General features: G+C 32.0%; 1 protein-coding gene across 2 annotated transcripts; it reads right to left on the bottom strand.

The window, feature by feature from the left end:
- Positions 1-1,514: 1,514 nt before the first annotated feature.
- Positions 1,515-16,027, bottom strand: LOC124368916. Of its 2 annotated transcripts, none has more exons than XM_046826461.1 (3): positions 15,887-16,027; positions 4,545-4,745; positions 1,515-2,327 (listed from the first exon to the last, which is right to left on the bottom strand). In XM_046826461.1, the coding sequence occupies exons 1-3, from the start codon at positions 15,887-15,889 to the stop codon at positions 1,887-1,889; spliced, it is 645 nt and encodes a 214-aa protein (XP_046682417.1). In that variant the 5' UTR covers positions 15,890-16,027; the 3' UTR covers positions 1,515-1,886. The 2 variants fall into 2 exon arrangements, with proteins under 2 accessions (XP_046682417.1, XP_046682416.1); XM_046826460.1 differs by having other exon boundaries at positions 1,515-2,330; positions 15,887-16,021.
- Between the last annotated feature and the right edge of the window lie 313 nt (positions 16,028-16,340).

The raw sequence follows: 16,340 nt of genomic DNA, 5'->3' as shown, positions 1-16,340 counted from the left end.
AACTTCTTTTTCAAATATCTCTCTCTAACTATTTTGTTTCGGTTGTTCTTGTGAGTCTTGTCTCAAAGGTGTTGTTTCAGCTATAAAAGCTCAGTCAGTGAAACTAGATTGTACTTAGAAGTTGTTTTTCCACCTTGTTACGTTTACTTTCAGAAATGAACTGATCTGTGGAGAAAACACGGCGTGAGTAACCTAGGGAGGATAGAAGTTATGTACCAGGATGACATTGTGTGTATGTAAACAAAAGATAACATTACTAACGATGCTCTACTGGTGGCGAGCTTGTTGTGTGAAACCACCTAAAGAATTACAAATGAAGTAAAACAGACAAATCACATCGAAACATTTGGTGACATGGAACTATTACGAAATACATGTTGTGGCTTGAGTTCACAAACACTGTCATCTGGAACATGGAAGTAATAAAACTATCACATAATAACACAAACCATAACACATGTGTCTGTTACCGAAGACAGCACAAGTGATACAACCATCTTATCACTCTTGCAATGTGACATGCCATCACTGTGATAAGTTGCATTCATAAATCCGACCAATCTTATTAAACTTTCAAACTGCTGCTGCAATGTGAGCACTATAAGGATCTATGAATGATTTTTTTTTAAATTATATAACTTAAACTCGTCGTTTTCATAACACCAATGCAGTAATTTTCATTTAATTTTTTTAAATCTGACAGTGCTCTGATATGTCTCCTTCTGGTCAAAATTTTACAATCTCCCTTAATATTTTAGAACTTTTCCAATCTCATTCCGAATGTCTGGTTTCTACAAAGTAAGCCATCCAGAATGATGATTTCTCATTGATGTCATGGCACTTTTTAACTGCCCAAACTATTTAAAAACCCATGACAATAATCAATTACCACCAAATAATCATTATAACATTAAAAACGTTTCTATAGTGGATTTTCATACAGAATACATTGTTCTATCTGAATGTTTAGCATTGTTCCGACAGTGTAAATTCATAAAACACTTTCAACTACTCGTAGTGTAAATCTACACATCTTCAAAAGTATAGACTGTTACTATGGGTATTTTTGCAGATAATAGTAGAACTTCATCACCTTTTACGTATATCAATGATCTATTTATTACTATGCACCAATGCTATTAATGACATACTGTAAAGAACACATTATATAAAAGTTAACATGATCATTACAATTAATTAGTCTTATCTATCAAAGTGTACGTGACTAGTGTTTTTACACTTTATCAGCTCTAATAGTCTAGAACCAGAATATCCAATTTTTAGTGTTTGAGTAGAAAATATTAATTAATTTTGAATTCATAAATCAACATGAAGCCAAATTCTTATCAGGTAGAAGTTAAATTAAGGTGTAATCATAAGAGTTTAGTTTGGCACAATTATAATGTATATTATTTTATATTGAATGTATAATTTTTAACACAGAAATGTGTTTTGATAGATAATATAAGCTATCCCACTGATTATTTTACACTACACAGTATGGGTGTAAATGATCTTTTATATTTTCTTTCACTACTATTTTATTATTTAATATTTTACAGAACAATCTCATTTACAATAATATATAAAAAAAAACTGTTCTTTCCATTGCTATACAATTGTGAAAATACAGCACTTCTCCCTTTCTACCCTATTGAAAATGGTGAAAGGTTCAAAGAAGTCATGTCACAGCTAGATAGCAGATATAAACTTGTGTCTTATTTAAGTATTTTTAAAATGGTAATTTCAAAAATATCCAAAACTTTTGGTTAAGTTAATAAAATGTTATGATACATTTTTATTGGGCTATAATTTAAATTTCTTCACTTCCTTAAAGACCAATTCACACTCTATAAACCAGTTGTACTCCTCTTTTTTATACATTTTTAATGGCTGATCATAAACAAAGTAGTTAAAGCCATTCCAAACGCAGCGACTGATAAGAAAGAAACTACCACAGTAACTCTCATGAAAAATAAACTATCATCAGAGAGAAATTTTCCCTTGCTATCATCAAAACTTCCATTGTTTTCAACCTCAATAGGGATACTTTCAGTTTTCCAGTTGGTGGATGTGGATTCAGAATTTAAGCTGGACTCATATTCAATAACATGTTCAGAGACTTGTAAAGTATTGCCCCCACAACTTAATGAAACATCAGTTTTGTTCTCTATATTTGTTATCTCCAGATTATTATCAATCCCTGCTTCCTGTGATAGGTCACTGGTGAGCTCTCTCATCAGAAGTGACTTGTCATCTGTGCCTTTTGAAGAGCATTTGACTTGGTCAGTGACTCCCTGATCAGTCTCGGAAGAATTATTTGGTACCTGCTAATAAGAAAATGTCATTGCAGAGATGATATATTAAAATTGTATATAGAACACTAACAACATTAGAATAAAAACAATATAAAACAAAGTTTTTAAGTACATACATAAAGAAAATCTGAACTCTTTGAGACCAATGTACTTTGAACAAAATCCTAATAATAAGGTAGCCTACTGTATTAATCTTCAGAGGATAGGTCCAAAAGTAAGTATTAGTTATGAAAACTTAGGAATTTTTACAGCTAGCTTTATTTATATACAAAAGATAGAATAAAGTTGAAATATAGTTTTCACCATATTTCAATTTCAAGAAACAAAAACGATAATGTGCATCATTTTTAATTTTCATAAAAGTGAAAAAACTAATAAAATGTAAAATCTTTACCACGTGTTAGTGATTTTTCCCTTCGGCATTTGAGACATTAATAAAACAAAGCTAGAAATAATAAAACAAAGCTAGAAAATGAGTGTTGAATAACTTAGACTGAAATTAACTTTTAAATATGCAGATATCTCCTGGTTTGCATCTCACCTGGACAATATTACAGTTTGCTTCTGACTTTTAACTGATGATAGTCAGTTGTTGGTTTGTGCTCTTGAGTTTTGGGAAATAACATAACACTTCATTATTTAAGAATGTTACTGTTTTGACAAACCGCTTGGTTTCAAATTATTAAATAACAAACAATTCATTGTTTAAGAATGTCATTATTCTGAAAAACTGATTAGTTTTTAACTAATACCGGGATTACATTTATGCATCTTTAAACAAATAGAATGCAAAAATTTATTAGCCACAGAATATTTCCCTAAAAACATATGCCAGTCACAAGAAAAAAATACATAATCATTATATTATTTAGTGCCTTAATATTAATTTATTCATAAGCTTGATACCGTAGATTTGTCTCAATTTTAAACAGTTTCATTTGTGGTAAGTTGGATGTACCTCATATCTTAATTGTACTTTTACAGAATTTAATCTTACACACAATACACATTAAAATATGCACAGAGAGTATAGAGTAAAAGTTTTAACTTTGTAAACCTTTTCTGGAATGAACCAGTCTATTTGCTCTAGTAATATCTTCGAGAGCTTTTTTTAATAAAAAAAAATCATGAGATTGAGCAGCTCCTCCACAACGATCAGAACATAAGTCATATGGGCTTGTAAAGTCCAAAATATGCCAGAATGAGGCCTTCCTGATTCAACTCACCAGTCAATCACTTCAATGCATATACAGGGTATTCATTTGAAAATTTCAAACTCTTATAGCCCACGTATCAAAATTCTGTAAACGGGAATATACAGTACTAATTGGAGGAACAAAAAAGGCTATTTTCAAATTTATTAATTATTTTGGCCCCAGCACCAAAGCCAAAATTTTCAAACAACTAATACCTTGTACCAACCCAAATTTGAAATTGTGGCAAAAATTTGAAAATAGGTTATTTTTTGCTTGAACAACAATGAACAATTTATTTGAAGTTTGCAAAGGATTTACAACGTATTCAGTGAGTAATTGTTTTGTTATTAGCAGTAGTACAGAAGTTTGTAGACTAATAATTATTGTGTAAGAAATTACATTATTGGCTGCTGATACCAAACGGCTTGGCCGATTTCATTTGTTTTTACCAAAATACAGCATTTTTTATGAGCTTCAATTTGAGGTGTCACAAGGTATTAGTTGCCATTTAAAAATGTTGGTTTTGGGTACGGGGGGGCATGGGGGTGAGCACCCCCATTTTGAAAATAATTTCTTTTGTTCCCCCAATTAGTACTATACACACCCGTTTACAGAATTTTGATACTTGGGCTATAAGTCTTAATACAAATTTGAAGTTTTTAAATGAACACCCTGTATACTTTTGCTGATTTTAATTCTGAGTCCTATTATATGTTGTTTATTGATAAATGGGTCCAGAGTCAACCTCAACTCTGGAAAATTCCCATTCAGTTATTTCTTTTTTTAAACTAAAAATTACTGTTTTTGTGTTTTTACTCATGTTTTCTTGTTTTTTTAATATTTTTAAAATCCAAGTATTTGATTAGATTCATATATTTATCGGTTTAATTCATTTGTACCGGTTTAAGTGCTGTTATGGAAGTTTTACTTACAAGAAACAGTCAAAACTTAGTTGAGGTGCCACAGCACTAGTAGCACCTTTGTTCGACATGTCTGTACATAACAGTGTGAGACATATGTAGATACTTACTTTCAAATTCTGCATTCCAGCCTCTTCATCTGCAACATTTTTGTTGTCAGTTGCATCATGCTCAAGGTTCACAACCGCAGAATATTTTCCTTCTGCTTGGAGAGCTGCTTTGGAATTTCCCTCTTCTGATATTCCTCGTTCTTCATTGATAATTTGAACAACAGATTGCCGCCGGCATTGATTTAAGGCTTTGAACGGCAACTGAAGAAATAAAAATAACATTCACAGCAGGATCTTGGATGGTTGTAGCCAAGAAGTTAGATTACAGTCAACATTTCCCTGATGACTCTTTTTTATTTAATCAAGATATCTACCATTACATTTTTAAGCACATTCAAGCAAGAAAATATCTGTTCTGCTAAGATGTGATCTAGATTTCCATATTGTGTTCCTTTCTCAATTTCAGCCTTAAACTAAAGTATCCTACAATAAGTAAATTCTAAAAGTTATCATAAACATTGAAACTTTCAAGAAAATTATGTCATCCAATTTGGCAATACAATTTATCTTTCAAACCATTTGTGGACATACACATACGCTTGAGACTCTGTTTTGATAGTTAACACACCGTCTCTAGGTATATACTATATGTCAAATTTTAAGATTTTAATTTAAGTAAAGTATTTCTTAAAATACTTGTTTGTAAAGTAAGGTTCTATGTACAAGAATCAAAATTAATCTGCTATCCACATAATATGAATTTTAAAATTATATAAAGTTTTATAATATAATGGCAAAACCGTCAAGAATAAACTTTATGTAAATACTGTAATAATGATCTGCTATTCCGATATTACAAAAAATCTAGATAGACATACTGCACCCCTCATGAGTTTCTCAAGCACCTCTTTAAAAATATAGAATGCTTTTGCAGCCAAATAATATCCCACCTTACACTTAAATATATTTAAAGAATATATTCGGGAAACTCGGAACCACCACCTGCAGATCCTCACCCTTAGTTAATAATAGAAACAACCTAGGTCTTAATGGTTTCAAGGTATTTCATATCAATATTCAATCCATTAGAAACAAATTAGATATGTTAGAGTTATTTTTGAATTATATTGACTGCAATGTTGTTACAATAAATGAGCACTGGCTATGCTCAGAAGAAATTCCTCTGTACATTCCAGAGGGTTTCAGTCTTGCTGGAGTTTACTGCAGGCAACCACCGCTTAGGAATGGGGGTTCATCTATTTTTATCAAGTCTCACCTGGAGTTTTCAGTCATAAATGTCAGTAAATTTTCTATAAATAGCATCTTTGAAGTCTCAGCTGCCTACATAACAAAGTTAAACACTGTAATTGTTTCAATTTATAGGACACCACAGTCTAATGTGGAAATTTTTTTCAATGTCTTGATATTTTTCTGGAGTATTTAAGTAAAAAATACTCATCTAATTTTTATTTAACAGGGGATTTTAATATTAATGTTTTTAAAAATGACCAAACAACAAAATCTTTTCTTAACTTATTACGATCATATAATATGTATTGTGTCAACATGGAAGCGACTAGAGGCCAAGCTTGCATTGATAATATAATAACTAACATAAGCAATGACGAAGTGCAGTGCAAAGTTGTAGATGCTTGTATGTCAGACCATTTTGGTGTTTTAGCAAACTTTAGTAGCCTTGACAATCTCAAAAGTAGAGCTAACGTAATCACTAAACAGGTTAGATCTTTAGACTCCCAGGCTGTATCTTATCTTAAAGAAAATTTAAATAACTTTAGTTGGAATTACTTGTATGGGTATGCTAATGTAAACGAAGCTTTGACTTATTTTTTGAGCATATTAAGTGTTAATTATGACGAATGTTGCCCTGTAAAAAATGTAAAGGTAAATAAGTCCAAAAGTAAAAATAAAATAAAAAATAAGTGGTTTACACCTCAACTTAAATCCTACAGGGATTCTGTTATGGTATTTTATGATAGATATAAAAATCACAAAGATCTTACTGATGAAAATGTTCACAAAACTGCATACATTACAATCAGAAAGCAATACAAGGCTGAAATAAGACGGGCCAAACAAATTGCTTTTGAAAATTACATTCTATCATCCAAAAATAAGTGTAAAGCTGCTTGGAATGTTATTAAGTCTGAATCAAACTGTAACAAGGAATATCAAAAGACTACAATTGATTCTGATACTTTTAATAATTATTTTGTAAATTGTGTTAGCCAAATGAATAACCTACATCCAAATGATAACTTTGATTTAGCTATTCAAAATGTAAACAGTTTTATCTCTTATAGATCCTTTGAAAGAAAGTACTTTACTTGAAAACCCATTACTGTCAAGGATGTCTTGTTGTGTGTATCTAAGTTTAGCTCATCACAAAGTGAAGATTTCTATGGGTTTTCTAATAAGATATTTAAAGAAATAATAGACACAATAGCTGAACCTTTAGTATATATATTTAATATGATTTTGGATCAAGGGATTTTTCCTAGCAAACTTAAGGTAGTGAGGATTACACCAATATTCAAGAAAGGTGATAGAAACAGTCCCTCTAGCTACAGGCCAATATCATTAGTCCCTATAGTGAGTAAAATATTTGAGTGTTGTGTTAAAGATCAGCTGTATAATTTTTTTGACAGTAGCTCGCTTTTGTGTGAAGAACAGTTTGGATTTTTACCAGGAAAAAACACATCAAAAGCAGTTCAATCAATTGTTGAAAAGGTCCTCATAAGTTTTGAAAACAGAGATCCATGCTCTGCTACTCTAACTGACTTGTCAAAAGCATTTGATAGTATACCACACAAGCTTCTTGTTAAAAAAATACACAGCTACGGAGTTAGGGGTAAAGAACTTTTCTTGTTATCATCATATTTAACAAACAGAAGTCAAATTGTGATTCAGGGTTCTGATTTCTCAGATTACAAAAATGTGCAAGTTGGTGTACCACAAGGATCGGTTATAAACATGTATATTTTCTCCGCTCTAGTCAATGTTAGGGAAAATATTGATAATTACCAGCTAAGACAGGACATACACAATTATAATACGAGATCTAAGTATAAGCTAGAATTACCATTTGTAAGGCTCAAGAAAGCCCAGGTCAGCCATTATTGCATGAACATTGCACTTTTTAATAAACTGCCAAAGGAATGTTGGTACCTTGAACTAAATAAATTTAAATTATTACTCAAGGGTTGGTTGGCAGAAAATCCATTTTATAATATTGAGGAGTACATGACATGTGACACGAACGCTTTAGCAGGATCAATTTTACAAACTTGATAATAACTGTTAATTTATTTTATGTAATATTTTATAATGTCTGTGTTATATGTGCTATTTATTTTTGTGTGTATCTATATGTTTATTTATGATATTGAACAATCTTGTTTGTAGATAATAACAAAATGTAACTGATGATGCCTATTGTAATCACTGTATTACTTAATGGAAAATAAACGATCTTGTATCTTGTATTCCCCCCTCCCCGATGATATTAGTTGTATTGAGGACCGACCGTTCACAAGTTTCATGGCAGGGGTTAGGGGCCTGCTGCTGAAGGACCTGTGGGAGTGATGGGTGGTGCTGCTTGTTGTGGTCATGTGGTCAATCGGTGTGTTAGACTGATTGAATATTTCTTTTCTTCTTGTTCTTATTTTGAATTTTTCTTGTAAAGTTTTCTTTTGTATTTTACGTTTTGAATTCATTTTAATATTACTTTAAGTTCACTTAATTTTGTAAGGTTAAGCAATTTTGTTATTTTCTATTTAAAGTATAAGTTAATGATTTACTCAACCCCATATTATATACAGTAAATTTACATAGTTTGATAAAATTGCATTAAATTGTTAACTTATACTTTAAATATAAAATAACAAAATTGTATCAAACTATTGTAAATGTACTATATACGGTACAAGGTTGAATGGTAGAGAGGGCTAGATTGCCCTAACTTCGCCTCTTTATGTACTTCGCCTTTTAGGAATTGATATTGATAATAATCTTTCATGTAGACCACTAAATTATCTAGAATTATTTTTCATTGAGACATCCATCTTGCTGCATAAGTGAAAATTATGTTCGGACTGCATATTTTGGCTACTTTGTCAATTTTGAGATATGGATTAATACTGTGGGGAAATAGTGCTAGAGTTCATGAAATACTGGTGCTTCAAAAGAAAGCTGTTAGAATTATTGGTAAAGCTGAATATCTCGATCATTGTAAACCTGTTTTCATTAACCAAGGAATTTTTACAATAGTTAATTTATATTTGTTTGACTTATCTGTTTACATTTTAAATAATAAGGACTTAATAAACCATACACAAAAACATAATGATAACACAAGAAACAGAAATAACATTTTAATTGAATATTGTCGACTGAGCAAATCTTTGAATAGTCATGTTGTAATTGGCTTAAAGGTGCATAACAAATTGAAACATCTGATAGAAAAATGCCCTCTTAAAATTTGTAAAAATGAACTTTATGAATGGCTGTAAAAAACCCTTTATATAATATTGATGAGTTTTTTTCTATTAACAAAATAGACTTTTAATGATTGTTTTAAGATAAACTCATGATATAATTAGTATAATTCTCAACTAGACAGTTAATATCTTATATTGTTATTATACGTCTCACATTTGTGTATTATACTTATTAAATATTATTTAGAGACAATGCTATTTAGTCTGTAGCTGAACTAGACTTTGTCAATGTATGTAACATGTTTTACGACAAATAAACAAATTTATTATTATTATTTAATAAAGGCATTTTTAATTTCATTTAATATATTATCTACTATGATTTGGAAGTATATTAACAAAACTTTTGTACAGTAATAAAAAATTTGAATGTTTAGATTTGTTAACGAGAGGACGCCACTAAACTCTTTACAACTATCCTGCCATCATAGGCTTCAGAAAATCCTCACAGGTCTCTTTGTAACTTCGCCTGGTAAAATAAGACATTCTTTACTTTACTTTTTTTTCTTTTTTTTTGTACAAGAAAAACTGTTTAAAAGTGCATGGTGTTACAATAATCCCAGACCACAGGTCAGTTGATACTTAAACAAGCCTGCAAGAGCTATCATCTTGTTTTTTAAGGATTAGATTACTTGTTCTTTTCATCTATTTTTTGAGGATTAGATTTATCCAAACACAGAATTTTAAAGAAAGATGAGTTATTGTTAAAGAAATGTTAATTGGGAACACACATAGTTACATTAAAACACTGAAAGACTATCAAATATTAATGAATATAACATCTTAAAACACATGGTAGCGAAGGTTTGTCACAGTAGCATTTCTTGGATATATTAGTATGTTCAATAAGTAACGGGAATTTTAATTTTTTGTATATTTATTTATTCATCTGCACTAATGTTGTCACCTACAAAATAGCAACATTAGATATTATGAACTTGTGTCAGCCTTTCTTCCAATCCTCAAAACACTTCTCAAACTCGATGTTTGGGATAGCCTGTAGCTCTTTCATCAATGCACTACAATCTATGCTTGTAAAACAACAGCCCTTTAAGGTTCTCTTTATTCTTGGATTAAAAAAGCCACACAAAGCCATGTCTGGAGAATATGTAGGCTGGAGCATCGTTACAGTACTGTTTTTAGCCAAAAATTCGTAAACAAGCAATGGTGACTGAACAAGTGCATTGCTATGGTGCAAAAGCTATAAATTGTTTTGCCACAAATTCGGACATTTTTATCGGATTTCTCCATGAAAACAGTGTTGGACTTGCAGGTATTACTCTTTATTGACCTTTGACTTTGTGGTATGAATTCATGATGCACAGTGCCATTAAAATCAAATAACACAGTGAGCATAACCATCACATTCCACTGAACTTGTTAAGACTTTTTTTGTCTTGGCAATCCAGAATACATCCACTGGGATGATTGAGCCTTAGTTTCTATGATATATCCATAAACCCATGTTTCACCACCTTTTATAACACATTTCAGTATTTTACATCATCCTTGAATTCATTTAGTGGCTCCTGAGCAACTTCCACTGTTTTTATTCAAAATTCAACAATTTTGGGACAAATCTTACTACCACACGCTTTATACCCAAAACATTCAAAAACGTTTCATGGCATGAGCCAATTGATATGGTAACACCATCAGTGACTTCTCTGATCATAAGATACCGATAACGTATACCCATTTCTTCCACTTCTTTCAGATTTTCATTGGTTGTTGATGTGCTGGAGCGTCCAGAGCGTTTGTCACCTTTAATGTCTTCAAGCCATTTTTAAAACGTTTATACCACTTGTAAACCCTTTTTTTACTCATAGCAGACTCACCATAGGCCTTTTTAATTTTGCACATTTGCCACACAGTTTAATTTTTCACACAACATTTTATACAAATTCTTTGATCCATTTTTATTAACAAACAAAAATGTATGCGTTCATAAAACACATCTCACATTAGCAGCTGCCACTGAAAAAGTAAACAATGATTACAGTTGCAAATTTTATTATATTTCAGAAGCATGAGTATCAATATAATAAAAAATTTTGACAATCGGACTCTTAAAACCCGGGCAACTTAAACATTTCTGTTACGTTTTGAATATACCTCATACTGCCGATTGTCATCATGACAAATCTTGCATATACAGCTAGTGACAAAAGTCCGTCACTTTGTCATAGGATTAATTCTATCAAGAGGAGGCCTTATTCACTCCCAAGCTTATGTTCATGAATTTAAGATGGTGTTGTTTTCGTTGAACGGCTTTATAGTTAAACAAGTAACAACAATATCTTTATTAACAAAAATCTTTTGCAAATGTGAAATTAAAGGCCAGAGTGGCAAAAGACGAGTTATAGATTATTAACATATTGCTATCATCCTCCTGAACACAACAATATAAGGTTTCAAGGGGTGACAATGGCAAATAACGAAGTTATAGACATTAATAATGTAACTCATTTTCTTGATCGGAATAATATTTCATGGTTCTAAGGACATCACATGGTCTAGTTATGATCGTGAGCCAACCTCGTATTGGTTGCTGCTGGCGTCGACCGTTACCCCATCTTTGGATACATAAAATAACAATAATGCTCAAATCAGGGGAATTTTACCTAAATAAAAGACAGTTTTGTTAATTTAGACCTTCTGAGAATAAAAATTCTTATCAGCCTGACACAGTGCCTCTGGCCATCATCGTGGGCCACAGCAGCACCTTCCGTGCTGATGGTGATATATGAAAAACATCCCTCGAGGTAGTACCTATCACCAAAAGATCAGATTGTAAATGGTCTGATCATGAATGCCTCTGGACATTATTGCTAGCTAGGAACGCAACTTGACACAGCCAACAAATATTGTAAATTCACCTAACCATAAATTCCTACTATCTTGCAAGAAAAGTAGTTCCACTTAGTGTTCAAAAATTCATTATTTGTCAACTCATCCTCTACAACCTTGTTTTTTTGTTTAATTAGGACAATTGCAATAGGTTAATACCACAAATCTTGTTACCAGTTTGGATAAATTGATTTCCTAAAATTTCAACTGCTCACATAATCCACGATCAATCATATAATTAACTTCAAAACTTATTGTCCGTATTAGAGTTAACGTGTCACGGTTGAGTAATAGACAATATGACGCAGTGAAGGCTACTGCACAGGATGATTGTTGGTGCTGTACTAAGCTGTTCTGACCACACAAGATTCAGATAAGCTATCAGACGAAAATAATGCTGAAAATAGATAACAAGAAGCACTGTACACTAATATAACCTCAAAATTACAATTTTCATTTCAATTATTAAAAAACCATAGTTATTTGTGATTTGCACACCCTATGACAATATATAGTTTAGTTCAGGACGAGCAGAATACGTTAATAACATTGAAATTTTGATTGGCGACTCCGGCCGTTACCTTAATTGATACCAAATCTTTTTGTACAAGTTTTACGATGAAATTTTAGTCTTTTCTTAACCCTCCAACTGATGACCTACGGCACAAACGTTCATCTATACCACTGGTGAACTGATAAGTCAACTTTCCACTATTACTATGTGAAAACTGTTTAAGTTATATAGATGTATCTTGCACCAATGGATTTCTCTGTTCTAAAAAGTAATTTCATATATTTTATTTTCGTAACTACACAATATCAGCTGGCACCAATCCAAAGCTGCAACGGCCCACTATGCGATTTGCCACGTGATTATTGCCTTGCTTAGTGTTGACATTTATTGTTACCACTGTTGCTACAATACAATTACAATTTTTATGTTAGTTGTTTATGGTAGATTGTTTTGATATAAAATTGGATTTGGTTAGGCCAGGAAGATGTAACACAACCCAAATGAATATGGGTAATGATCATTTACATATTCACCCAGAAAAAACCAAAGAATTTGAGTTCTTTGCACTGATAACACAAATATAAAAAGATATACATATTTTCTGGTGCAACTATGGCATCCACTCTACATATTTGAGCCCTAACCCTAGGCTTACACACATTCAGGAAAGAGGAAAAGACCTAACTCCAGTGATGATGACCAAAAACACATTAGTCAATACTTTCAAATTCAATCCGTTCATCATCAAAAACTAACTTTAAATAAACAATACTTTTCAATTTTGTATTTTAAAAAAAACTTTATTTGTGTTGTCAATAAATAGGTTATATTTTTTCAACACAAAGCTGTGTATATTTTGTACATTTGAAGTATCTTACTATCTCAAGTAATGTAAAAGCTATAATGAGTGAAACTTATATAAAGAAAACCAAAACAATTTTTATAATTTATACAAAAATTAAAAAAGAGAAGGCTCTAGTAAAATGCGTATTTGTATTATTTTACACTTTTTCTGGTTTATAAAAAAACCATATACAGGGGTGCTGAAAAGTCCCGGGACGGTCTAATAACTTTTGAACTAATTACAATACAAGAACCAAAATTTACATCAAGCTTTTGCTCATATAAAACTATTATTTTATGTATTAATCACCATGATATCCTGCTTATGGGGGACGTCTCGCTAGGGGTTGGTGAAAATTCTTAAATAGAAGCATAGGTCGAGTCGTACATCAAATTAAAGCTCTTTTTAATTAGAAACATTTTGGCGAAAATCTGACGTAAAACAGTTGACGCATTACAAAATGGCGGACACTCAAAAGATTATAAAATACAGAATTTTTCAAATGCAAACATTCTGGTTGTTAGAGAAAACTGAGACACTTAATCTTTTATTTTACTTTTTTTTACTTTCAAATCACTTACCAAAACAGTTATAACAAATGTTCAAAGTGTTTGCCTTCAGTTTGCTGACAATATCCCAATCGATTGTAGAACGCTGATATCGCATTGTTTAAAGCTTGGACAGGAACACCCTGAGCTTCTCTTACAATACGGTTTCTCAACTCATCCAAATTTTGAGGTTTTGTTTTAAACACTTTTTCTTTGAGGGTAGCCCCAAAAGAAGTCGTCTAAAGGGGACAAATCTGGAGAACGGCAGGCCATTCTATTGTTTTCCCCTCCTACCAATCCACTTACATTGTCTAAAAAATGTCTTACATGTACGCCATAATGTGGAGGGGCTCCATCTTGCTGAAACCAGATATTTTTCAAAATTATCACCGGAAACACGTTGAAATTTCAGGAATTATCTGGTTTTGGAGTAATGCTAAATACACTGCAGAGTTTAAATTTCCCTCTACAAAGAAATGGCCCTACCACATGCCGCCCCACAATACCGGCCCAAACATTTAACTTTTCTGGATGCTGAGTATGTGTTCTGTATCATCCAATGTGGGTTTGTATCGCTCCAATAGCGGCAGTTGTGGCGGTTTACTGTTCCATTTCACGCAAAATGTTGACTCATCAGTAAATACAATGTTTGCTAAAAATCCCAAGTTTTCATTGATTTTATTCATCATAACTTCGCAAAACTCGATTCTACGATCAAAGTCGTCTTCGCTTAGTTCCTGCACCAATTTAGCTTTATATCCTTTGTAACTATTAGTTTTTAAAAATATCTGAGACTGAATATCGACTAATTCCTTGTTGTTGTGCTATTGAGACAATCGATTCATGTGGGTTCTCAACAAAACACTGTAAAACGTCTAAAGCTCTGTCCTCATTGGTCGCGGTCTTGGGCCTTCCGGATCTAGGGAGATCTGCAATGTTTCCTGTCTGTTCAAACCGCTGTATTGTCCTTCCCACAGTAGATTTTGAAATTGGAGAGGTCTATTGGGAAAAAAGTATCATTAAACAGATGCCTTACCTCATCACATGATCTAATACGGTCACCAAACCCGCGCATCATTAATAAAGTTATTCTTTCTCTCTCGGAAAGCGCCATAGCAAAATAAACTAGCACTACTGAAACTACTTGCAAAATTAGGGCTTGAAGACTTCTAAGTGACTGAGTTGATAAAACAACTGTATCTGTCAGCTGGCAATTTCATTGTTGTCTTTTTGGTCTTGTTTGCTCCAGCTGATTACCTTCCAGATAAGGAAGGTAATAACCTTACCTGCTGATAAGGAATTTCCAGATAAACTATGCGATATCAGCGTTCTACAATCGATTGGGATATTGTCAGCAAACTGAAGGCAAAACACTTTGAACATTTGTTATAACTGTTTTGGTAAGTGATTTGAAGTAAAATAAAAGATTAAGTGTCTCAGTTTTCTCTAACAACCAGAATGTTTGCATTTGAAAAATTCTGTATTTTATAATCTTTGAGTGTCCGCCATTTTGTAATGCGTCAACTGTTTTACGTCAGATTTTCGCCAAAATGTTTCTAATTAAAAAGAGCTTTAATTTGATGTACGACTCGACCTATGCTTCTATTTAAGAATTTTCACCAACCCCTAGCGGGACGTCCCCCATAAGCAAGATATCATGGTGAAATACATAAAATAATAGTTTTATATGAGCAAAAGCTTGATGTAAATTTTGGTTCTTATATTGTAATTAGTTCAAAAGTTATTAGACCGTCCCGGGACTTTTCAGCACCCCTGTATAATACTTAGTCCTTACCATATAGCTTTAACTTTTTTAATATCCTAAAAATATGCTATGCAAGGTCAAATGCCAATGAATCAATGATTCTGTGAGTTTACTAGTAATATCAGCTGAAGGTTTAAGTTAAAAATACCCATGAAGGAATAATATGTTTGCCTCAGACTTACAATACCCTTTTATAAGCCTAAAAGTGCATTCTAGAGGAGTTCCACACAAGCCTTTAATTTCAAAACTGGTCCTGATTTGAAACTAACTAGGTGATATTTCCTTATATATTAAATGCAAAACTATTATTTGATATTACAAGAATAATTAATGTCATTGTAAAATAATACAACCTGACACTTACCATAGTCAATTATCTTTTATTACCCTCTGCAGCTTGAATGTTGTGTTCTAGATGATACTCCAACATAAACTAGTTCACTGAACAAAATTATATTCAATTCGTTACAGTGCTGATAAAGTACAAGATACTGCTCAGAATGATGTGGGTGTCTTTGTTAAGGAGAAGAGCAAAGAGATTGCATTTCTAAGAACACAATAAAATTCAGTAAAATGTGATTAATACAATAACTTTTCAACACAAATCACATCAAAATTTGTTCCATTGTTTTTAACCAAAGGCAGAGTATCCATTCAGTGTTGCTCACAAAGAAATTGGCACATTTATAATCACAGGTTGATAATCAATTTTCTATTTATCTGACAACAAAGTGTTGTATATTTCTGTTTCCAGGAATATATAGACACACAACGTTATAAAATAAACATTAATGCATATTTAAATAATTTATTTCTTG

The sequence above is a fragment of the Homalodisca vitripennis genome, chromosome X, assembly GCF_021130785.1.
Source record: "Homalodisca vitripennis isolate AUS2020 chromosome X, UT_GWSS_2.1, whole genome shotgun sequence".
Taxonomy (NCBI): Eukaryota; Metazoa; Arthropoda; class Insecta; order Hemiptera; family Cicadellidae; genus Homalodisca; species Homalodisca vitripennis.
The sequence above is the reverse complement of the archived record's forward strand: the minus strand, read 5'-3'. Positions and strand labels throughout refer to the sequence as shown.